This window comes from Linepithema humile, chromosome 6, assembly GCF_040581485.1.
Source record: "Linepithema humile isolate Giens D197 chromosome 6, Lhum_UNIL_v1.0, whole genome shotgun sequence".
NCBI lineage: Eukaryota > Metazoa > Arthropoda > Insecta > Hymenoptera > Formicidae > Linepithema > Linepithema humile.
In genome coordinates this window covers 1299938-1324590 of record NC_090133.1, presented here as the reverse complement: position 1 = coordinate 1324590, position 24653 = coordinate 1299938, and the positions used below count along the sequence as shown (strand labels likewise).

At 40.3% G+C, this 24653-nt stretch overlaps 3 protein-coding genes across 4 annotated transcripts; 2 read left to right on the top strand and 1 right to left on the bottom strand.

The window, feature by feature from the left end:
• Positions 1–245: 245 nt before the first annotated feature.
• On the top strand, positions 246–5245 carry LOC105673265 (protein MTO1 homolog, mitochondrial). Of its 2 annotated transcripts, none has more exons than XM_012368780.2 (10): positions 246–443; positions 1740–1976; positions 2093–2392; positions 2553–2729; positions 2872–3279; positions 3469–3641; positions 3949–4401; positions 4574–4677; positions 4831–4891; positions 5031–5245. In XM_012368780.2, exons 2-10 carry the CDS (start codon positions 1772–1774, stop codon positions 5121–5123), a joined length of 1974 nt encoding a protein of 657 aa, XP_012224203.2. In that variant the 5' UTR covers positions 246–443; positions 1740–1771; the 3' UTR covers positions 5124–5245. The 2 variants fall into 2 exon arrangements, with proteins under 2 accessions (XP_012224203.2, XP_067213325.1); XM_067357224.1 differs by lacking the exon at positions 246–443 and adding an exon at positions 445–540.
• Positions 5246–5735: 490 nt separating this feature from the next.
• wds (WD repeat-containing protein wds) lies at positions 5736–9782 on the top strand. The gene is made up of 8 exons (XM_012368782.2): positions 5736–5945; positions 6433–6529; positions 6631–6794; positions 7232–7321; positions 8439–8578; positions 8667–8898; positions 8997–9084; positions 9355–9782. The coding sequence occupies exons 1-8, from the start codon at positions 5853–5855 to the stop codon at positions 9453–9455; spliced, it is 1005 nt and encodes a 334-aa protein (XP_012224205.1). The 5' UTR covers positions 5736–5852; the 3' UTR covers positions 9456–9782.
• A 108-nt stretch (positions 9783–9890) lies between these two features.
• Positions 9891–24339, bottom strand: LOC105673241 (DNA-dependent protein kinase catalytic subunit-like). Its single transcript, XM_067357276.1, has 15 exons — positions 24150–24339; positions 23441–23649; positions 23019–23181; positions 22837–22949; positions 22334–22741; positions 22078–22253; positions 21712–21965; positions 19977–21477; positions 18881–19715; positions 14742–18766; positions 14085–14631; positions 11603–13930; positions 10833–11526; positions 10563–10768; positions 9891–10451 (listed from the first exon to the last, which is right to left on the bottom strand). Exons 1-15 carry the CDS (start codon positions 24274–24276, stop codon positions 10374–10376), a joined length of 11664 nt encoding a protein of 3887 aa, XP_067213377.1. The 5' UTR covers positions 24277–24339; the 3' UTR covers positions 9891–10373.
• Positions 24340–24653: the final 314 nt, after the last annotated feature.

Sequence of the window (24653 nt, the reverse complement as noted above, 5' to 3'; positions counted from 1 at the left end):
TGTAGATGCTCTTTGCGCTATTAAACAGGTACTACTAAGATAGACAGCGCTAGGTAAATTTTTATTATCGAAAGAGACTTGACCGTTGTAAGATAATATTATCGATTGTTTCAATTATTCGATATAAAAGTATAGAAATATTTTGATGACTTATGAATTTATTTTATATTTTATTAATATTTAAATATTCTGCAGCGCGGTAATATTATATATTTCTGGAATACTGTTTCTGCAGTTACCATCAGTATGAATGACTATTGAATTACAGTTTTCTTCTTTTTTATATTTGTAAGGAAAATGTAACTCGATTTTATATAACTTTCTTGCAAGTTGCTGTTATTATTTTCATTGCTGTAACTCGTAACATATGTACCTGGCGTCGAATTTGTAATCTGTTACAAGATATAATACTTCGTACATGTACTGCAATATTTTACATTAATGTAAGTAATTTGACTGTGATTGTAAATTTAAAGGTTAAGTGTCACGCTTGTGTCACGCTTTTGTCACTCATTATTTCAATAAAATCGTATGATTAATGTAAGTATGTTGTTCAAATTGTAGCCAAAACTTGTACGAGGATGTTTTCATCGTGTGCAAATAACATCGTCGGATAACACTGACTTTTGCATCGTTTATAGAATAATTCATTTAGGTTAGGTTCATTATAAGTTAATTTTAGATGATTTTATCATCTACCTGTACGTGAATTTATTATTTTTATAAAATTTGACAATGTTACTTTTCGCAACATGAATAGCGATCCGGGCATTGTGTGTTTTCGCCATTGTCAGGCAAAAAGTGTATTTTGCAAGCGTGTTCCAGTGACATGTCCAGTTTGCTCGTCGCAAATACGGAATTTTATCGTAGATCCGTTTCGCGTTCCATATCCATTTGCAAATGCCACTCAAAATCCAACCAGTATTGTTATTCGACCCTCGCAAGGACGCTTTCTTGATGATTACGATGTGACGCATGACTTACATATAGGAGTAGTCAACTCCGATGGATGCATTGTTGAATTCGATAAAGATGGATTGATAATGAATGATGTAGCTAGGTGGACTGATTGCGTCGCTTTCAGAGTCGTGCCGCTTGCCTGGACTGTTAAATGGGATGAAACATTATCACGCATGTCCAAAGATCTCAAATGGAGATCCATTGACTACAATGAGATTACTATGAATTGCTTCAATTTTGTTTTGGAATTTTTCAATAATTTAGGGTTTACTGATCTGAAATTTGCAAATAAAGAAGATCTTTGTGAGAAATTAATATTGTTAAAAATTCAGAATGCAGTCAGATATAGTTTGTTGTATAGAGCCTTGAAGGATCAAGAATATTTGCTGTCAGATCATTGCTCTTGATATTTTTTAACTTTTACTATTAATATTATTTGTAATTATTGTAATAAACATTTTTTTTTACATTAATATATCAGTCTTCTTGTTAATCCTCTATTGCATAAATTGTTATTTTTACTGAAGTAGTTAAAAAATGTTAAGATATGTAAGAAATATTGAAAATAATCACAAAAGTTGCAGTATAAAAGAAAGTAAAATTAGATTTGCTAGAAATAAAGACAAATAATTTACAGAAAATTAAAACTTTCAATATTATGCAAAATACGAATGAGAATTTTAATTTCATATTAGATATAAATATAATAGGTAGCATTATTTTTAGAAGTTTTTAAGTAATAATTATGTAAATTTTAAAGCACCCAATTATCTTTGCAGAAAAACTATAAAGAGTACATCAGTGAAACAAGATGATTCTTATAAAGATTAGAACGTCCTTATTTAGTGCACGTTTTGCACGAAAACGGATATTGAGAAGATTAATCACAAACAACAGCACAGAAAAATTTGATGTGATTGTTGTCGGTGGCGGTCATGCTGGAACTGAAGCATCTGCAGCTGCTGTCAGAATGGGTGCAAAGACACTATTAGTTACTCAGAAGAAGAGTACTATAGGTGAGTATTTTTAGTATTGAAAGCTATTTGAATTTGGCAGTGACATGTCGAAATTCATTTCAAACACTCTTATAAAGTTGTTTGAAATGAAATTATATGATTTAATGCATTTGCAGGAGAGATGTCGTGTAATCCGTCTTTTGGTGGAATTGGAAAGGGCCATCTGATGAGAGAAGTGGATGCTTTGGATGGAGTATGTTGTCGAATATGCGATATTTCAGGAATACATTACAAAGTTCTGAACAAGAGCAAAGGACCGGCGGTTTGGGGTCTCAGAGCTCAAATCGATAGGACATTATACAAAAAACATCTTCAAGCTGAACTCTTCAATATGCCTGGCTTACATATCTACGAATCTTCCGTGGAAGATCTGATTTTAGCGAATGATCCTTTATCATGCAGTGGAGTAATTCTAAGTACGTTTCAAGCCTTATAATAAATATTTATTTGGATTTGATTAATTTATTTGATATCAATGTTTCATGAAAAAGATGCTAATCTATTTTATTAGAAGAATCATATTTTATCATTGGAGGTGGCATAATAATAATATATCATTAAAAATATGTTTAATAGAAGATGGAACGAAGATATCTAGTGATGCGGTAGTTATAACCACAGGCACTTTTTTGAAAGGCCAAATAAACATCGGATTGGAAAAAAGACCAGCAGGTAGATTAGACGATGAACCCAGTATTGGTTTGGCAAATACATTAGATAGACTTGGATTTCGAATAGGAAGATTGAAGACTGGTAAGAATAACACTTACTAATTTACACAATTTGCATTTCAATATATACTTTTTACTTATTGTTATAATATTATATACAATAATTATTTTATTATTGATTTTAGTAATGCATTAATTATAATTAAATATTAATTTTTATATAGGCACACCACCAAGGCTAGAAAAAGAAAGCATCGACTTTACTAAGTGTGCGGTATATTTAGCGGACAATTCTCCTATACCGTTCTCATTTATGAATGATAAAGTATGGTTACCACCCGATAAACAAGTACTAACACATATAACGTATACGAATGAGAGCGTCGCGAAAATCATAAAAGATAATATGCACTGTAATTTGCATGTCACAGAGGAAATATCGGGTCCACGATATTGCCCGAGCATAGAGAGCAAGATTTTGCGATTCAAAACGCATAAACATCAAATCTGGCTGGAGCCGGAAGGCCTGGACTCGCCATTGATTTATCCGAGCGGATTGTCGTGTACTTTACCGGAAGAGAAGCAAGTAGAACTTGTTAAATGCATCCCAGGATTGGAAAACACTCGTCTAGGTATGCCTTCAAGTTAAAACTCGCCTTAAATTTTATAAATTTTTGAAAGCTTATGATTTTTTCAAAGCATTGGAAAAAATTAAATGTTGTTTTCTTTAATTTGTATATAGATAATTTTTTGTGTTATATTTATAATTGGATTCAATTTGTTTCTACTACTTTTATATCATTTTTTCAATTTTTTTACAGTAAGACCTGGTTACGGTGTCGAGTACGATTACATAGATCCCAGAGAATTGACCTCTCAATTGGAGACGAAAAAAATTCCGGGTTTATTCCTCGCGGGACAAATTAACGGTACAACCGGTTACGAGGAAGCTGCCGCGCAGGGCATCGTCGCAGGTGTTAATGCAGCCGCTAAGGTGATTAGTGTTACGTTAAAAGTGCTAATACTTTTCCATGTAGAGAAAAAGGTTTAACATTCTTAGAACTCTTTTCTGCAACCATATATCATATTATCAGAAGTTAACTGAATTATTCAAATCCTACAATGTCATTTATTGTAAATGTTTTATTCATCACAAAACGTAATTAACATTTCTTTTGTTTTTAATAAAAATTTTCTTTTTACGAGATATTGACAAATCCTGATAAATAGATATATATCTATGTTTTTTATATGTCTATATGTTTTTTTTATATTCTGAAGAAATCTGCATGTATATTCAGGTGTTTAAGAAACCGCCACTTCTGATAAGTCGAACTGAGGGTTACATCGGCGTCCTCATCGACGATCTAACGACGGAAGGCACCACAGAGCCCTACAGAATGTTCACCAGCAGGTCGGAGTTTCGAGTGAGCCTGCGGCCCGACAATGCTGATCAGAGATTGACCGAGAAGGGTTATATGATTGGCTGTGTTTCGGACGAGAGGATCAACAAGATGAGAGAGACTCTTAGCAGGATGCAGGAAACTATACAGATACTTAAGAGTGAAGTGCAGTTGTTATCCAAGTGGCGAAAATTGTTAAAGATGAAAGTTTCTAAAAACTGCGGCCCTAAATCGGCCTTCGAGATGTTATCCATGACGAATGACAAAATGACGTTTGCGCGATTAAAGAAGGCATTGCCACACTTATTAGGCCATCTGGATGGAGATTCCACTCTGGCAAAAAGAATAGAGGTTTGAAAATTGATTATTGAAATAATAGATTTTCCATTTCAAATAAAGAATTTCGCAATTTGAAAACAATATTTATTTCTCAGTAAAGTTAATGTTCTAAAAGTTCTCATTTAGTGCGTTTAAGTAAAACAAGCATGTGTTTGCGGACTTCAATGATTGTGATGATTTTTAGATAGAGGCAACATACGCTCATGTCGTTGCTGATCAGCAACATGAAGTAGACGATCTAAGGAGAAACGAGCAAATGATTATACCCGCTGATATTAACTATAATAGGTAAAAATCTACACATCAAAGATTCATATTGTCATTTGATTATTTATTGAGTCGTTGCATAAAATGGATCCATTTCTTGAAATTTATATTTTTGAAAAAGTACAGCACAAGACACTTGGAATTACAAAATTGTTTATTTTATTCTTGTTGCAGTCTTGAATTAAATTTATCTAATGAAGATCGAGAGAAACTCAGGAAGCATCTTCCACACACGGTAAATCTTTTTATCAGTACTTTTTTTTTTTTTATTTAAATTGCTAGTTATTGTTATTTACAAAGAGCTTCTTATCTCTTTAATAATTGTCTTCATTTTTACTAACAATCCATTAATCTATTAAATATTTATTGTGCAGATTGCGGCAGCCAATAAAATTTCTGGCGTAACACCTTCAGCTGTATTAAGGTTACTTAATTATATTAGACATCAACAAAATCTTGGAACATAATGCTTTATTATAATAATGAGAAATAAATAAAACTTCTATGTTACAAAAATTTCAATGTTATACTATAACAATACTACTTACAATAATTCTAAAAAAGAAATAAAAAATTTTTGAAATTTAAATTTTATTTTATGGTGAATGTATCATATGTGAATTTTCGAATTTATATTTATATCATTAATATACAATTTTTGCATTTTTATGTATTTTGGTTACATTTTTATATATAAAATCTTGATTGTGTTCTAATTTTGTATAAGCATTCAAACAAATAATTAACTCACAATAATTATGTGCAAAATTTATATCCTGCAAAAAAGCAACGTTAGGAAATAATGTGTATTTATCTAATAATTTAACAAGTAGACTAGAGACAGGAGTGTCTTTTTGTTTGATATTTAAATAAAGTATATATATTTTAATCTTTGCGCACAATATTGTTGTCTCTCCAGTCTTGCCATCTGTATGATCTATGCAGTAGTTATGTAGTTAAAGTATATCCACATAAACTTGCATAACGCAAAAGCATATACATAAGGAATTGGATTAGTCCGTGTTACGCGTTTATGCAAGTTTGTCTGGATATACCCTTAAATCATAAATTTGGCAACATTGCTTGAGTGGGTGAAATGCAGACGGCCATATGTATAGATTTGTGGAAAACTTCAGGACGGATGCATTGTTTGTTGTTTCTTTCTTGTTGGTCTTCTTCGATAAATTATTAAAAATATGGTACCTCTCGGCCCATCGCCAGGACACCAAACGTCCGTCAATAATTCTTCCTCTGCTGCTGCGAGCGGAACGAAAAGCAACGCGACATTGGTAATTTATAATTGAATCGTGACACGTGTAGGTTAATCTAGCAAGTAGCGAACCGGTGTTGATTATAATTCAAATTTAATGTTAAATAAATAGTAAATGAAAATGAATGACATCATTTATTTCTATATCGAAATTAAATTTCTTAAATATATATTTTTTCTCGCTTCCCTTAAATGTAGTATAGCGAAAAGCGTACATATGGATATAGCATGATTTCCGATTAAAAGGAATCAAAATTTCGGAATAAGTTTTTTTCGTACAAAGTTTTGCTTTTGAGAAAAACAGCTTTGAAAATATGATGAATGTCTACTGTGCAATTTTTATTTGATTGGACGATTTTCATTTTTTTGTCATCATTGTTTCATGCATTGGCTGTTATGTTTGAATATGTGTTTGTGATTTTCAAACTTAACGTTTGTATTCTTAAACAGCATTTAGCATAGCACAATAATGAAAAATGTATTTATTTTTGCTTTTCTTGTTACAGAAACCCAATTATACGTTAAAGTATACATTAGCTGGTCATACAAAAGCAGTTTCATCTGTTAAATTCAGTCCCAATGGAGAATGGCTAGCAAGTTCTGGTGAGTAATGATCCTTTTGAGATGAAAAGAGGCGCTTTTGCGAAAGTTATTTTGAAATAACAAGATGATTTTTAATAACAATGATAAATTTTTATTTTTAGCTGCTGATAAGCTTATTAAAATATGGGGCTCTTATGATGGAAAGTTTGAGAAGACTATATCTGGTCACAAGCTTGGTATTTCAGATATAGGATGGTCTACCGATAGTAGATTGCTAGTATCAGCTTCAGATGATAAAACCTTAAAAATATGGGAATTAAGTTCCGTAAGTAATTCATTATATGAAATTGTTTTGGAATTGAAGAGTAAATGCAGCATTTTTGACAATAATTTCCAAGCTATATTGAGAAAAAGAATTGTCGATACTGTTTTAATCGTCTATGTCAAGGCCTGATTTACATTGTGCTTCTTGCGTATTGTTTCTCACTCTCTGTCTTTCGTATTTTTGCTTGTTATATGTTTGTTGCATAGAATCAAGAAACACTGTGGTTTACAATTTCTCTTTTCTAAATTTCCAAAGAAAAATAGCAAAAGGCAGAAAACAAAAATCAAAAAGCATACTGTAGATTGAGCTTAAATGTTTTGGATGTGATACTAAGCTTTGAATTAAAATACTAATTATATTTTTAACTAGCAAATTAAATTTTTTTTAAATATTGCACTTAATTTTTAACATATTAATCTTGGAATTTTATTTTTCAGGGCAAATGTTTAAAAACACTTAAAGGTCATAGTAATTACGTCTTCTGTTGTAACTTCAATCCACAGTCTAACCTTATAGTTTCCGGTTCTGTAAGTAACATACTGATGTATTCATTATGCATATAAAATAATCCACTTGCCTTCAGCATTCTAGAATTTTGTCAAAATATAAGTTCTTCGAAAATGCAATTATATCTTTTTGTTGTAGTTTTAGATCTTTTTTGTCATTTTATCTACTTAATTCTTGTATAAGATAAAGTAATTTATTCCTTGAAAGAATAGATAAAAATCAAGGAAATATATAAGATATTAGAATTCCAATAAACTATTCTGCAACATTAAACTAAATTATATGCTGTATGGCATTTATATGTATAGTTGATTACATAGTAGATTAGATTAGTAGATTAGATAGTATAGATTAGATTAGTGCTCGGAGTTAGTCTGAACATTTCAGCCGATTTCCGTGGTATACGCCTCCTTTCCTCTCCTTACCGCGCGCGCCGCAGCCGCTAGGGCCGGCGCCGCCGAGCGTTAGGAGCGACACTATCTTATTATGAGTGGGTTCTTCTCCCTATTTATTAAAATTAAAAAAAATGTATTAAAATTTATTAAAAATAAATTTTTTATTTTTAAATTTATTAAGTGGAAATATTTCAATAGATTTCCACGTCACCCATGAGATACTAATGCTGACGCGTTTTTTTTTAAGTGGTTTCCCCCGTAGACCTATTCCACTAAAGATAAAAATAAATTCTTAATTTAAAAAAAAATATATATAAAAGAGATTTTCTTAATTAGATTTTCTTGGCCTTTTATGAGAATGAACAATTGATGCAATAATGTAGATAAAAACCACTTTTTGAAAAACGTGTCAGTATTAGTACCTCATGGGTGACATAGAAATCTATTGAAATATTTCCACTTAATAAATTTAAAAATAAAAAATTTATTTTTAATAAATTTTAATACATTTTTTTTAATTTTAATAAATAAGGAGAAGAACCCACTCATAATCAGATAGTGTCGCTCCTAACGCTCGGCGGCGCTGGCCCTAGCGGCTGCGGCGCGCGCGATAAGGAGAGGAAAGGAGGCGTATACCACGGAAATCGGCTGAAATGTTCAGACTAATTCCGAGCACTGGATTAGATAGTAGATTACATTAATTATAAAACAAAAAATGAGATAGAAGAATTGTTCATTTTAGTTTGACGAAAGTGTACGAATTTGGGATGTCAGAACTGGAAAGTGTCTTAAAACGTTGCCAGCACATTCAGATCCTGTAAGTGCAGTACATTTCAACAGGGATGGTTCTCTAATTGTTTCCAGTAGTTATGATGGATTATGGTAAGCACAGCAACATCAAATCGAGATAATCTATGAAAAAAAGTACATAATTATCACATGTTCTCTCATATTGTATGATGTGTTACAGTCGAATTTGGGACACAGCCTCAGGACAATGTCTGAAAACCTTAATAGACGATGACAATCCTCCAGTATCGTTTGTTAAATTTTCACCAAACGGGAAGTACATCTTAGCAGCTACACTGGACAATACGTTGAAACTTTGGGACTATAGCAAAGGGAAATGCTTGAAAACATACACTGGTCACAAGAATGAGAAGTATTGTATCTTTGCGAACTTCTCTGTAACAGGTGGAAAGGTGCATATTATGATATTAATTAATTTTGACCGTGTTAATTATGAATCGAAGATGTGCAATGTACTTCAAACACATTTTATATTTTTCAATCTTTACAGTGGATTGTATCTGGCTCTGAAGATAATATGGTGTACATTTGGAATCTACAAACAAAGGAGATAGTACAGAAGTTACAAGGTCACACAGGTAAGCATATGCAAAAACAACGAAAATGGATGCTTTCACGCTCGAAAGTCTTTTATTTAGATGCACATATGAACGTTATTGAAAAGATATGCTTTTTACTATTCTGATTATTCGGATAAAATTATAAAAATATTTAGATAAAAATGTAGTATCTAAATGTTGTATATGTGTTCGCTATAAATTGAGATTGTAAGACGATATTTTTCCTTTTCTCGAACTTTCGGCAATTTTGTTGAATCTTTGCTAATCGTATATACGCATTGTTTTCAGATGTAGTACTTTGCACCACATGTCACCCGACGGAAAATATTATAGCCTCAGCCGCTCTAGAGAATGACAAGACCATTAAATTATGGAAAAGCGATACATAAGGATGATTGATAAATTTGAAATTGTTATCACCTCTTGTACAAATCATATTTTTTTTTAATAGAAAAATCGCATTGAACACCAATTTATTTCGTTTGTGTAAAGTAAGTAGAATTTTATACAGAATATTTTATTATCGATGTAACATAAACTTTTAATTAGTAGAGAAAGTCAATTTCGATATACCTTGATAATCGCTATTGAAAATAGTATTAGAAATAACTTTTTTAATTTAGTTTGAAAGCGTAATAAATATTCTCATTTTAAGTGGCTGTAAGTACAAAGCTATAAAAATAAAACGTAAAAATAAAAACCAGATATAAAATTAGCATCTAATCTTTCAATAATTTTTTTTTTCTCTTTCTCTTTTTGACTTGTTTTGTATTAAAAGTATTTATTTAGATATCTTTTTGGAAGGAAACAGTTATACATAATAATTCTATATTTAGAAACTATAATACTTGTATTTCAATATTTATATGTAAAAAGTTACAAGTCACTTGCATAATTAAAATACATTTTATTTGATAAAAAATTTAACAAGATTATTCATTAAAATATTTAATATGTACTTCATTTTACGATAAAAACTTTAAGATATATGTATAAAAATATAAGTCATAGAATATATAAAAGTTTCATACAATTAATATAACTGACTTTAACAAAGTAGATATTGTTTTTCTTAAAAAAAATTGATATTTTTACTTATCAGATTAATTATTTAGAAATTGTCAAGATTTTTTTATATATCTTTATCATAATTGCTTCAATTTATATTAAATTAGTTTCTTACCTTTAATACAAATAAACAATATCCTTGGACGTTTGTATGTGTATACAAAAAAATACTTATAAATGGAACTTTGTGCTCTTCATAAATTGTGATTGGACATATTGCTATATGTATCACAATAGTATCACAGCCAAGGTTGCCAATTTACGTACATGCGACCCAAGATATTTAAATCTCTTGCTTGATCTAACAAACAATCCACCTGAAACATTATCAATCATTAATACGCAAGCAAAGCAAAAAATTTCAGGAAGTTTTCTACTTCGACAGATATCTTGATAATGAAATGTAGCTACAGAAGAACCAAAATTACCTGCTCGGCAGGTGTCAAGTAATTATTCTTCATATTTGCTCGTGCTTGTTTAGGCCCATCTTCACCGGAGACAATGGCACGATATCTCATAAAGTACTCATTGTCATGCGCTTCTTTCAATTGCTTTAACGTGATGAACGACGGATGGATGCCATTTAATTTTTGCGCAACTATCTCGATATTTTTCCTGAACGACCATGTTGAGTCTGCAAATTATATGAATTATATTATATTACTTTTTCTCATTTTTTACAAATGAATATAAATTACCTGCGTCGATATCCGCATTGCCTTCGTCGTCGTTGATCATCGCCGACCGATTGGCGGGTTTGTGAATGAAGATATCCATGCAAGCGAGAATCGGGCCTCGATCGTTGCGCAGAGCTCGCATCGCGTGGATCATGATCGTCGCCAGGAGGTCGCGCTCGGTGAAGGGTTGCAGCAACTTGAGTATCTGCGGTGTTAGGCGGAACGGCACGAGTTCCGGTACGGGCGCGCGTATGCCGGCGCCGAAAGCGTGGCCGAAATCGATGCCCAGGCATCGCCCGGTGGCGCGCACCAGGGTGTTCTGCAGATGACGATCGCCGACGCCTGCGAGCCAATGCGCCACGCACATCGTCGCGTAACTCGCGATGAAGTTGCGTCGCAACGTCACGAAACACTCGGACGACGAGCTGACTGTGACGAACGTTTGGCGCAGAGCCGTTTGTTTCGTCCTGGTGATAAGGTGCTCCATCTTCTTCGTGACCTCTTGCTGGCTGTACTTGGATACGGCTTCTTTATACAGATCGGGGATTCGACATTTCACCGGCGCCGCCTTCCTTATCCACTCCGAGTAATTCTTGCGAATGCCCTCGCATTGAGCATTGTCTTTCTGCGACAGGCTGAATTGTATGAGATCCTCCAGGGACTTCGTGTCCTCAATCCATTGTATGAGACCGAACGATCTCGACAGCGGAATCACCTGCGAATGAAAGAAACGCACAAACATTATTGACATACAGAGATGTGATATGAATGTCGCGCGTTGGAAAACATACCTCATACGTGTCCACGGCTAAGCGTCTTTGTCCACAGCTGACGTCATTGCGCAACGTTCTGTTCATGGTGGCGAACAGCTGCTGCAGACCGCGGTCTATCGTCAGATCCTCGCCGAACTTCACCAGGAATTTGTATTTCCTGCCGTCGTCGCCGATCATGCCGATGCGAATCGGCTTGCGCAGCGACGGCATGATCGTCACATCCGGTTCGAAGCCCGCGAGCTTCGCGTGATAACGCGGCATGGGCTGCCCATCGTCGGAATATTGTCCGGGTATCTCGATATCGTCGCCGGTGAACTCGAGCAAGAACGGACTGAAATCACTCAGCTCGTGCCTTCCTCCTTTTAAGTTTTCCAAGAAGGGCATTAGATCCCGCTTCATTCTTTCCAACTCTTCTCGCACGGCGTCGCGATTATTAAGATCCAAGGCTTTTATCGTCTTCACAAACTTGGTAATTTTATCGTAGCTCTTGCCGGGCCGAGGTTTGTTCATCGCCTGAGCGTCGAGAATCGAAGAGACTCTCCGCCATAACGATTCGACCATCGTGGCGTTTCCTCGAGACAGCTCCTTCGTCAGTTCGTCGACGTGATACTTCAGGTACAGTAACGGTTGCGCCACGTACTGTATCGCCTGCAAGATCCGCTTGTACCGCTCCGCCTTGTCGCCCAAGAGCGAGCGTATCCGCTGTGCTCTGCCGTCTTGCAGAGCCTCGGGGTTTCTCTCGACCGCGTGGTGATACGTGTAGGCGATCGCGTCGGGATATTTCTCGGCGAGCCGCTCGACGATCGGCCGCACCAAGTCCGCGATCGACCAAGTTCCCAGATGAGAGAACAGCAGGTCCCGCCAGCGCAGGAACAACCACGGCTGCAACTCGGCGCACTCCCGAGCGAACGTCTCGCGCGTCCGCTCGTCCTGCAAGCGCTCGGGTCGCAGCAAGCAGGGGAAATAATGCGTCGCCTCGAAGTAACTGTGACTCATCGACTTCAGAACGGAATGTAGGAACTCCCGGAACATCCCGTCGCTTTCCGCGACGATCAGCCTGCCGTAGCAGTGCCTCGCCAGGGCGCAGTAATGCTCGCCGACGTCGGTCGCCGCTGCGTGCTCGCAGCAGAGCCGGAAGTTGTTCAAGCTGTATTGCAACAGCTGCCTCTTCACGTCGTCCGGATTGACCCTCGTCGGCTCCGCGATTCCCACGTCCCGCAGGATCGCGGTTTTGCTCATCAACGCATGCGCGAACTCGTCCTCTCCACTCAAGGATTCCAGCTTCGAAGCCATCGCACCGATATGTTTCCGGATGGCGGTGCTGAGGCCGGCGTCGAGTTCGCCGCTCTCATTCAACAGAGAGTGCGAGTGTTCCCACGAAGCCGCGTAACCGGCCATCTTCTTGCTCACGTCCGTCTCAACGTCCGCGACGACGTACCTGGTCCTGGCTTCGAACCATTTCAACGGAAGCTCCTCGCCTAAATTGCAAACGCCCTTCAAGTAAGTCAAGTGCTTCTCGGCGATGTATCGGTGCTTCTGTTTCAGCGCGGCGTCGCCGATGTCCAATCGCAGCTGGAAATTCATCCGCCGCATCCGCTGTCTGATCTCGCTCTTATTCTCGTCGCCCCACAGCTCGTCGCCCCACAGCTCGTCGCACATATACTCGAGCAATATTGACGAGTACGTTCGGCAGGCGGCTAGCTTATTCCACTGCACGAGATTGTCTTGCATCTTGGGCATTTTCGTCGACCAGAAGTTCAATAGCGCGGTCATTCTGTCCAAATGATTGATCCTCGCGCATCGAAGGGGCTTGAGCGAAGCGTCGAGATCGTTCATAATCTGCAGCTTCTGCAATTTGCGTATTCCCAACTCGGTGCAGAGAGGACTCAACCTGATCCACTGCTCCCCCGCCTTGTCCAGAAGATTATTTAGCAGATCGGTGGCCTTGTCCTGCTCTGTTCTCATTAAAAAGATTATCAAATCCTCGCCTATCAGAAATTTGAGATGCTCCAATTTCTCCGCATTGCACATCCACGACTGAATGATCGTCAGATCATGGTCGGCCTTCCAGATGCCCTCCGCCGTCATGTGTACGTAGGCGTCGAAAGCGTACGGGATCATCCAGTCTTTCCACGCGTCGTCCCACAAATCGCCCAGGAATTTGTCGGCTGAGCGGCTCTTCACAAGCCGATCGATCTCCGACCAGTCGCACAAATTGTTCACAGCCTCGAGCAACCCCTGCAAGCAATGTTCCTTCATCGACGAGTTTCCGCTTTGCTCGTAAGCTCTCGAAAACGCGTCCCTCGCTCGAGCCCAATCGCCGTTCGCTTCCGCGAGAGCCGCTTCCTGAATTAAAAGCACAACTGAGTGAGCAATTTTACTTTTTAACAATAAAAATATTGATTGTTACAAAACGATAAAAATTATTGGAAAACTGTATCGATTTCGCTTTCAATTTTAAATCTATACTTTTGTGTCCGTCTGATAATATTCGAATTACCTGCACGGCTTCGCCCAAGAACTGTCGTTCTCGAAAAATACTCAGGACGATGTCAACATCGTTCAGCGATTTGTAGAAAGACGCCAGTTGCGCCCATCTGTCGATCTTTTCATTTTCCATATAATTATCCTGCACTCGCATTTTCTTGCTCGACGTGGGCGACGAATCATCGTCCCATATATTCGACAGAAAATGCTCCAGCAGAAAAAGGCCGAGAACGTCTAAGCCGTTAGTTTTTGAGGCTCTTATTATATCACGCGGATCGCAGCTGGTGACTTTCAGGTTTAGAAATGTCTCCAAAATAATGGCGTTGATGGAGCTCTCTCTATCGCACGAGTTATGCAGGATTCGATTCAGCTTTTCTACGATCGCTTGACGGAAATCCTCCGAATTCTCCTTCTCAATCATCTCCTGGCTCAACGACTCGAGCAGAAATACAGTCACGTGTTTGCAGAACAGCCGATCCAGCTTGATCAACTGCTGAAGCGGCACGATGAAGCTCGAATGAGTGATCTCGATGTCGGGATAATCTCCGCTTCTGTAATTACTAATTAGAAAAATCGGAATTAGAAAAGAGGAAGCGATAAAAGCAAGTGAAGCCGACATATTGTTCGCAAAGTATAATTTAAGAGATGTTGAATAACAAGTGGCTCTTACTTATTCAGCTTCACGCTACTTCTTTGCCTGACGGTCTCCTGATTCATCATTTCCGTCCGCTGCTTATTCTTCCGATAATTTTTGTTACGCATGTCCTTCGAGACCTCCGACTTGTTCGCCAAAAATCTAGGAAATCTTTTGTCGCGTGCAATTGTTTCTTGCCGGGATCGGTTCGGCGCGGTTGTCGCGCGATCGAATTCGGCGTCGAGCGACGAAGCACTGAACGCCGCAGTGGCGTTCGCGGCGGCCTCTTCGTCGAGAGTCGGCTCGAACTGCCAATCCTGCATCGCGCGCGGTTTCGCCGCATCGTGCGAGAAATGCGCGGCCGTGACGTCGCTGTCGACGCTCTGTGAGAACGCGCCGTAGGTCATCATTTGGGAGGCGAACGACTTGACGAACATCGGCGTCACGCTGCTGAGATTCCGTCTTTGGCAGGAAATCTCTATCCTGCGATCCCGAAAGGTGCAGTTCCGGTGCAACGGCGCGTCGAATATCTTCTTGTTGTACTCCGTCGATTTGGTGGACAGCTGCAGCATCAGCAGTGCGACGAAGAGCGCGAAGACGTCCTGCGACGTCGTCCAGCGCGGCAAACGCATGTCCAGTAGCGCGAGCAAGCGATCCTTCGATCTCTGCGCGCTGAAATCGGTCTCCTCCGCCCAGAAATGCAGTATCTTCTCCTGCAGATCGCGAGAGGGATCCAACAGGCCGGCCAGCAAGTTCTGCACGCTGACGGACAGCAGAGTCTGCACGGTCACCTGATCGTCCAGCGCGTTGTACGTCAGATATCTCTTGTAAACGTTCGTAAGTATTTGGTAAACCAGCTCCCGCGACTCCGTGCTGCCGTCCTTGACATACGGAATCGCCCGATTCACGTAGGGCAGCAGATCCACCGGCGAAAGAACCGTCACCAAGTCGTGGACGACGCGCAGCACCAGCTTCTCGCAGTGCATTCGGTTCTCCAGCACTTGCTGCAGCCTCATGTGACGTAGATGGTCCACGACGTCCTCCGCGCCGAGCTGCGGCATCGCCAGCCGGAATATCTCCAAGCAACCGGACGTCTCGACCCTCTTGGCCATGGCGTTGATCGCGACGGCGATGTAACTCGCGGCCGCTTCCGGATAAAATTGACAGAGAGCGGCGATGCATTTCACCTGCTTAGCCAAGTGTTCGGGTTTCCGGGAAACACCGAGGACATTGGAGATTCTCGCCGACAGGGCGCGTCTCCTGTTCTCTCGTTCGCTCTCGTTGTCAACGATGTTGTCCAGAAGCTTCAGGTACAATCCGAGACACTTGCTGCAATTCAGAGACATTTTTTCCGCCTTAGCCTCGCCGTGCCAGTCGGGTAAGTGTTTCAGCAGAAAGTTAACGACGTCTTCCTTCACTATGATCTCCTCCGTTGTGCCAGTCTCGAAGAATGCCAGGATGAGGTGCACCGCGGCCTGCGGCGCGGACGACATCTTCTCGGCGAATTCGATCGGTACTGTCAAGCAGTCGCGCCATTTTTTCGCCATGTCGCTCATCAAGCGGAAATTGTAGTCATTCACGTGATCGATCTCGGATCTCTTCGTCATCACTTTGTCGACGAATCTCGCGAAGAGCCTCTGAGCCTGTGCTCTGCCGTTCGCGTCGCTCGGCACGATCTCGGTGTCCATCAGTATCTCGAGGATATCCGTAATGATGTAGTTTACATCGTGCTTTCTCTCGAGCAGATAAGCGGCGGCGGATTCGATGATCGGCGTCAGCGCGAATTTCGCGTAGTACTTAAACACATCGGCGGTGTTCGAGATGATCTTCAGCAAGAACAACTTGATGTTGGGCTCCTTTAACGTCATGGCTGCCAGGAAGCATTCCAGCCACGGGGGTGATATGTCGCACGATCCCGAGATTTGTCTGGCGCGCCGCAGCAGAGCGCAAACGTGCGGCATGCACTCGTGCTCGTTGAAATCGTCGCTCTCCAAAGCGACGCTCGTCACGCTCTGCCACGAGCACTGAGACCAGCCCTGAGACGCGAGATAGCGAGAGCCGTACGGCAGCACGACGCACCTGTTGAAATCGTAGGCGTTGATGTCTTCGTTGAGCGTGCAAGCTGACAGATCGAAGGTGTGCGTGTACGAGTTCCCGCGCATACCGCGCTCGTCGTCCGCGGACTTGACGCTCACGACGGTCTCGCGGATCTTCGGATACTCCGTGAAGGTCTGGCCGAGTCTGTACCGCTTGTCGCGGTCCACGATGATCTCCCAGATGAAAACGTTATCGGCTTTGTTTTTAGCGGTATTCTTTCCGAACGCCATTTTGTAAAATTCCTCGCGCTCCTTCACGCTTATAAGCGCCAGGAAGCAGTTGTACGCGGAGCAGTGCATCAGACGCGCGAGTTCCTTGCATCGTGGAATCCGCACATCCCGCGTATAAACGGTATTTTGTAACAGACTCTTATACAAAACTTTATTGGTCGTGATTTTGTGGAGAACATTTTGCGCCCTGCCGAACATAGTCGCGATCAGCTGGAAGCATCCAATCTTCGACAGAAGACTCCGCTTTATCGCGACGTCGTCGCAGTTGTTGTCGACGGGTTCCTTGGTGATTTTGTCCAGCTCGAGGACGTTCTGCTCGAAGAAGCGCTCGATCGCGACCGCGTCGCAGAACTCGAACGGCGGCAGGAGGAAGCCGCGCAGAATGTCGAGTCTCTCCGTCCCGTCCTTCGTCTCGGTGTTCATGAACTCGCGATAGGTCATTTCGAGCGAGCGCAGAGCGTGTTCGCCGGACGTCCCGCGATAATATTTGCGCAGATGCTCTTCCAGCTTCTCGTCGAAGAGACGAGCGCCGTCGCCGGCGGCGAAGTGTATCGCGAACTTGAGCGTTATTATCGACTTGGTGGACGACAGCAGCGTCAGCAGTATCTCGAAGCAGCTGACCCGCTTCGCGGCTTCGTTGGTCCTCAGAGTATTCAGGATCCCCGACAAGTTCTTATCGTCGCGGTCCGGAGCGTCCGTCAGGCAGACGAGGAAGTTCCGCAGGATCCGCATCTTGTACTCGAGATCGCCGTTGCCGATCAACTGACTCAAGATCCACTCGCGAAGCTCGGGAAACTCGCGCGCGATCTCCGACCTGAGATGCACCGCAACGCCGTAGATGTTCACCAGCCTCTCCCTGCGACTGTCAATTTCGCCGACGGTGCACTGCAGGCACGTGAACTGCTGCAGAATCGACCTCACCGCCGTGTCCACGTGATCCCTCAACTCTCGTCTGCGCCGTTTGAGAAACAGCAACAGATCCTCGATCCACTTGAGCAGAAAGGACGGATTGTTGCGCGACATGCTGTCGAACACGATCGTGATCGCGCTCGTGTTCGCCAGCATGCACTTGAAAATCACGCTCCTGAACGTGTTCAGGAAGTGCTCGCCGTGCGTGATGCTCGCGGAGTCGAGACCGGTTATCGGGGTGTTGTCGGATATCAGCTTCACCAGCGTCTCGATCATCGACCGAGTGTCGTCGGGTATCAATATTGTCGGCGACTCGAGCGTCAATGAGAGCTGCGAGAACTGAAACTCCATCAGCGTGCTCAGATACTCGATCATTTGCGCGCTCAAGTCGCTGCAGGTCAATTCTCCGTCACATTCAGTGACCAGGAAACGGAAAATTCGCACGATCGTGTCTTCGCCGTTCTTAAAAGCGCTAATCTCTGAGATCGTTCGATCGAACACGTTGCAACGCTTCAGCAAAATCAGCCCCTTCACGTGTTGAATCATCTCGTCGCAGGAATCGCTTTGCATGATGTACTGCAAATCGAGAAGTTCCGTCAGGTATCTGCGAACGAAATGCGAAAGGTGTGTCTTAAAGACGTTCGGTAGAGCATCGCCAAACTTGGATCTCATGGAATTCAGCAGAATCTCGAGTACGTGTGGCAACTTGTTTGTCATCTCGATGTTGCCGACGTTGAAGCCGACCGCGCGCGGATGCATTATGCATTTGATCATTAGCGCAGAAAGCGCCTCCTCGGCCCATAACGATTCCGGTAGAGCGTTGACCTGAAAAAACAAGCAGGTCATAAATTAATTATTGTTCTCATCGATCCGTGATTATTTTTCATTCATCAATCGCCAATCTGTGATACAAAAATAAATAGAGGCACATTCACTCACATTCAGCAGCTCCTGCATAAAGTCGAATGCAGCCATTAGAGTTCTGCAGCGCAGCATCTGCAGCGTCTGCAGCTCTCTCGACGCAAACGTTTCCGTCGAGGATTCAGCGATCGTTTGCCAGAACTGCTGAGCGAAATTACGAATGCGAGAGAAGATCGCGTGCTCGCCCGCGTCGGAAAAGAGTTCTTCCGCCGACAGCAATCGTTCCTCAATAGACGGATTCTCAATCGGTTTCTTAATCAGCCACGCGTAGCAGTCCAGAGCTTTCAACAACGGTGTCGGGTTGTCGATTGCAGAGACACCCTCGTCGTACAGCTCCAAGCCTCCCAGAATAATGCCGTTCAATCGCTCGATCCCGTAAGTCGCGATAAAGCCTCGCGTCGTCTCCCGCGCATGATTATCATTGTATTTAGACACATTAACGTACAATTTCATACACTTCGAACGATAACGTTCGTCGAGGGCTCCGCATTGCGACAGTAGCCAGTGTAAAGCGTGGACGAGAGTCGCGTCATCGAATTCGCGAGGTTTGCGTCGACGGCTTTCGTTGACATTCAAAAGATCCGCCTTCGCTTTCATTACTCTCTCGACGTGAGTCAGCGCGTTTGCGATCGACAGATCGTCGCATCCGTCCGAACTTCGGACAAAACAGTAAAATATCTCCAGCCAGTAGATCGACACTATTTCGTCGTGCTCTCGCAGAATCCTGTAGAGATGATTGAAAGCCACGGCTGCGGCTACGCGTTTATGCGTCGACGGGAGCAGCGCGAGATAATTCATCCTCTGAATGATTCTCTGAACAATTTGATGCACGTTTGACCGAGTGTCCGCTTTCCTAATAGATTAATATTCATTTACTACGCACCCAGAAATGAAAAAAAAAAGAATTATTAAAAAATTATAAAAATAAAAAAAAGATAAAATAAATCCATTTATAAAAAAACATGCTCGTGTAGTTATTACAATTTTTGAAAAATAAAAAAAATATTTATGCTGTGCAAAAGAACATTCGAATATTGAACACTGTAAAACAGCAAGAACGCTCTTTTTTTTTAATATTCTGTACACAAAAGAATATAAAAAAATAAATACATACTGGAATAGCGAAAACGTGAATTCCCCCAGGCACTTGCCGGAAAAATCGCGCAACGCGGGGTTCGAATCGTCAGTGAGGCCGTCGAAGAGCGAGTCAAGCAGATACGAGATCACCGGCAATGTCAGCATGGATTTGGAGCTCAACCAGCGAATCAACTGGAGCGTCAATGGCTCGAAAAGGTTGCGCACAGCCTCATCGAAGTCGCAGCCGAGCGCGAGCACGGTTGGACAGAGAACGCCGTAAAGAGTGATGAAGGAGTTGTCCGGATCGACCAGGTGTCGCGCCGTGTTGCCGATAACAAGCGTCATCATGGAGTAAAGAACCTCGCAGGCGGCGATCTTGGTGCGCCGGTCGCTGGAGTCGCGCGCGAGCGCGATTATTCGCGGCAGCGCGCGATCGAAGTAGATGTCCGGCCGTGCGTCCGGCAGCGGCAAGCTGTACTTGAGGCACCTCTTGCTGTCCCAGGACGCCCCGGTGCTGCGGGAAGCGCGCTCGTGCACGAAGTTGGACAGCAGGTCGTGGTTGAGCGATCCGAAGAACAGCAGCACCCGCCGCTGGAAGTTCCGCAGCGTGCACTCGGTATCGATCACGTGAACGCGCTTCACGTGCTTCCTCGCCGTTTCCGTCGTCAGATCCTGCGAGATTTCGGCGGAGCTCTCCGTGCTGCGCAAGTACGGCTCCAAGTAAGCCACAACTTCGTGCAGCAGTTCGTTCGTGTGCTCCTTTTGCTCCGGCTTTTGCGACATCGTCCACGTCTCGAGGGTGCCAAGCGCGGTGTACGCGAGCTCTAGATCGCTGAGACCGACGGTGAAGGCGATCTTTAACACCGGCAGCATGCGCGGCAGCGCATCTTCGATGTAAGCGAGAGGCGCGTTTAGAATCAGGTGCAGATACGCGATCAGCAGCTCGTTGGAGAACGCGGGAAGCAGATCGAGCGTGTACGTTAGATAATTAGACAGACATTCCTTCGCCTGCCGCAGTTCTCTGCTTTCCTCTTCGTCCTCCAACGTAACCACGATCTTCATGCCGACGCGAGCCAGCTTGTAGAAGCCGGACACCAACGGATGCTTGTACGACAGTCGAATGATTTCGTAGAGAAATCTCTGCACGGTATTGGCGAACAGCGACGACTCCGACGCCTCGATCACATCAACGTAGAGATCCACGAGATTCGTGAACACATGGAAGTCCGCCTGATTCACGGCCAGATTTTGAGGAAAAATCGCGTCGGAGTGCGCGTCGACGTTTTCTCTTGCTTCCTCTACGCGTATGTCCAGTCGGTCGATCAGCATGATGCAGTTGTCCATCAGAGTATTCGCTACATGCTGCGCCAACTGCTCGCGCTCGCCGGTGCGATATTTGTGCGCGTTCAACAGTGCTGTCCACAGCGGCAGATAGTTTTTATAGCATACCGGCCGCTGTCGTAGGTTCTTCTGCTCCCATTGTAATTCGGCATCGACCGCCAACGTGTGCGAGCAACTCCATGCGATGCCGTCGTAAACTGAAAAGCGAAGGCGAGATTTAATGCAATCGGGATTTCATCGTTTCTCTCATCTAATGAATTTGAGCATTTCTGTGTAAAAAATAGTACATTGTATAAAATACACTTTACGTAAAGTTTTTCGTTGAAATATTGAATTAAGCATGAATGAAAAGCAAAAATTCAAAGGAACTTTTGGATCAATTCAAAAGAATATAATTGGAATATTCAATAGAATCACAGAAATCAACTTACTTATACTGTCGAGATATCGTTGCAGCAGATTTCGATTGATAATTCCAAGATTACTAATCGTTCTGATCAACGCAGAAATGACAAGTGGATTCTTGGATTCTATTATGTCGGGAAACCTTTTGATCGTGTAGACGCTGAGTTGTACAAGAACGTTGATTTGTTCAATCGTGATGTCAGACATGTGACACAATATGCCAGACAGTACTTCTTGATAACAACAGACGTTCTCTATGTACGCCGAATCACTTTGCTCGCTTTAAGAAGAAAAGAAGTGAAAATAATGATCGCTTTCTCTATTTATAATCAAATATTTCATTATAATATTAAAGTGTAATATAAAATTATATGAAATATCTTGAATGTTACCTGAAACAAAGAGAAACCGCACTAGTTATAGTAGAATACATTCGTCTGATCCTCCTTTGATCCAAATGCACTTTGCACGGTTCAGCCATTTGACTGTATCCATAAACAAGCAGTCGTAATGTGATTAAATTTAAGTTGGCATTTTGGAATTCTTTCTCAAAATCGTCCAGAAAATACTGAAATAAAAAATGAGTTATAAACGTAAAATAAAAGTGGATTCTTTGTTTAATGTTCTTAGCTTAAAACAATATCTTACTAATAATATAGCTTCGGTATCTTCTTCATTATTATCCTTAAGAATCTTTCCGATAATTCGATAAATTGCTCTCAACGTGTTGTATCCGTCATTATTATAATTGATTGTCTGGTGCGACAGGCGTCGAAGAATTTCATCATACCAATACTTGCAATCGGGATATAATAAATCTTGAAACAAGTTTACATGACAGCTTAAAAGATTGATTGCACAGTTCCTCGCTTCACTATTGTCTTTGTTTTTATTTCTGTCACCACTTGTTTTCGGTTGACTATAATGTTTAATATATTTGTACAATGTGTTTCGTTTCGTTTGCTCCGGTTCAATATACTTTAATATGACCACGAAAACTTTGAAGTACGTATGAAAACTTTTGTTTCTTTTGTCAGTATTCTGATAATTATGAAACTGTAAACAAAGAATACATAGATTGTCACATTTTCTTGAGATCTGTCAAGTTGATTCCTAATTAAATTTTTATATTATTGTTATCGCTAATTTACCTCTGTCAATGCATCATTATATAATTGATTAAAAAAATAATTCAAACGTTTTTGCGATAGAAGACTATTGAGTTCGAGTATTTTACCGAGTACGCAGAATCCAAGTCTTCTTTCTATAACAGAAAATAATATAAAATGTTATTCTTTTTGTATCCAAGCTGAATTATTACATTGGTTCTTACCTCTTATGTCTATTTTATTAAATAATTTAAATAAACGATCAGCTGCCTCATCAAGTTTTAAATCATGATCCTCAAATAAGTCTATTAATTTTGTAAAAGCAGCACAAGCAAATGTTTTTACGTAATAATTACATTTTATAATCAGTGCCTTCAGACACACATCCTGGAACATATTATAATATTAATTCCTGTTTATCAAAACAATACAATTTTGCCTTAAAATATAATCTTTAAAACTTTTAGAATTACAACAGTTCCAAAATATAATATCAAATTTGCTAAATTTGCTAAATACTTTTTGTAGAAATAAAAGTGACATTATACTAAATTTTCATATAAAACAAATACATTTTTATCTTCTACTTTTAAAAATTATCTTTTATTTTTATATAACGTGTATATATTGTAATATTTCATAATACCTTAATTTGAAGAATATATTGTATGAAACACGAAGTTTTAGAAAAATTTTCTATACAAAAGTGAAGGAACTTAAAGCCCTGTTTAAGTGCATTGTCTATGAACGTTGACCTTGATCTTGGAGGTGGGTTATTTGCAATCTCATCTAAGGTTTCTTCGAGGAAGCACAACAAGCCATTTCTTCTATCAAATATGCCGCTTACAAAAGATTCTGTGAAACAAATATATATATCTGAATAAGTAGCCAGAATTAAAATAAGTACATATACTATAATGTGCATCACATACTTAGTCGAACTGATACAATTCAATTTATACTTACAATTCTTAATATATAAAGTACAATTAGATTAAATATTAAGATTAAGAAAAAATAATTTTTTTAAATAAACCACATTTAAGCAGAATCAAATTTAAATTAAGTTAGACTTCAAATTAGATTACCAGAATTTGCAGGCTTTCAAAACATCAAAGTGTAATAAGTTATGTATATGAAAAATAAAAGTGCACATTTATCACTGAATCTCTTACAAGTATCAAATATCTCATATCTCTTATAAGTAACAAATCTCTTTGCTGTTCAAATAGCTAAGATATTTTACTACGACAGCGTAAAATTTTTTGTTACAGCAAATTCTTCTTTTCATGATAGAACATAATGTGAGCGGTAAACGTACTATTCAAAAGCAATAATACTGTCATTTCACTTACCTAGATGTTCGATCGAAATAAATTCAAGAAATCTTTGATCATCTTTCAAAATTGCTGTTATGGAAAAATAATATCTTCTAGATATAGCCTGTTGTAATCTTTCTAAGAAGTCTTGATAAGAATCCATCCTTCTGTGTCAAGTTTAAAGAGTCAAGTACACCCGGTGCATCCTCGCCATTCTACAGTAATGACAAATGTGTTCTTTTTAATTTTGCACTTTTGTTTTTTCTTTCTGAAAAGAACAGACTTCGTTCCTTAGGGCATATCCATAGACCTTGCATAACTATATGAATATATGAATTTACATTAGACTAGTGATGCAATACCATTGCAAAGTAATTAATAATCGGATCGCTAACATATCTGTTTTTATTTTTCTCTCTGCGTAAAAACTTTTTTGTAAAAAAACCTTCTGACGTTTTAGCGTTTATGAGGTTTGTTATATTGCCGTCTTTTTTAACTTGTTAGAAATTTTTTTCTAGAGTTCTTTTATGTTGGCGTTTT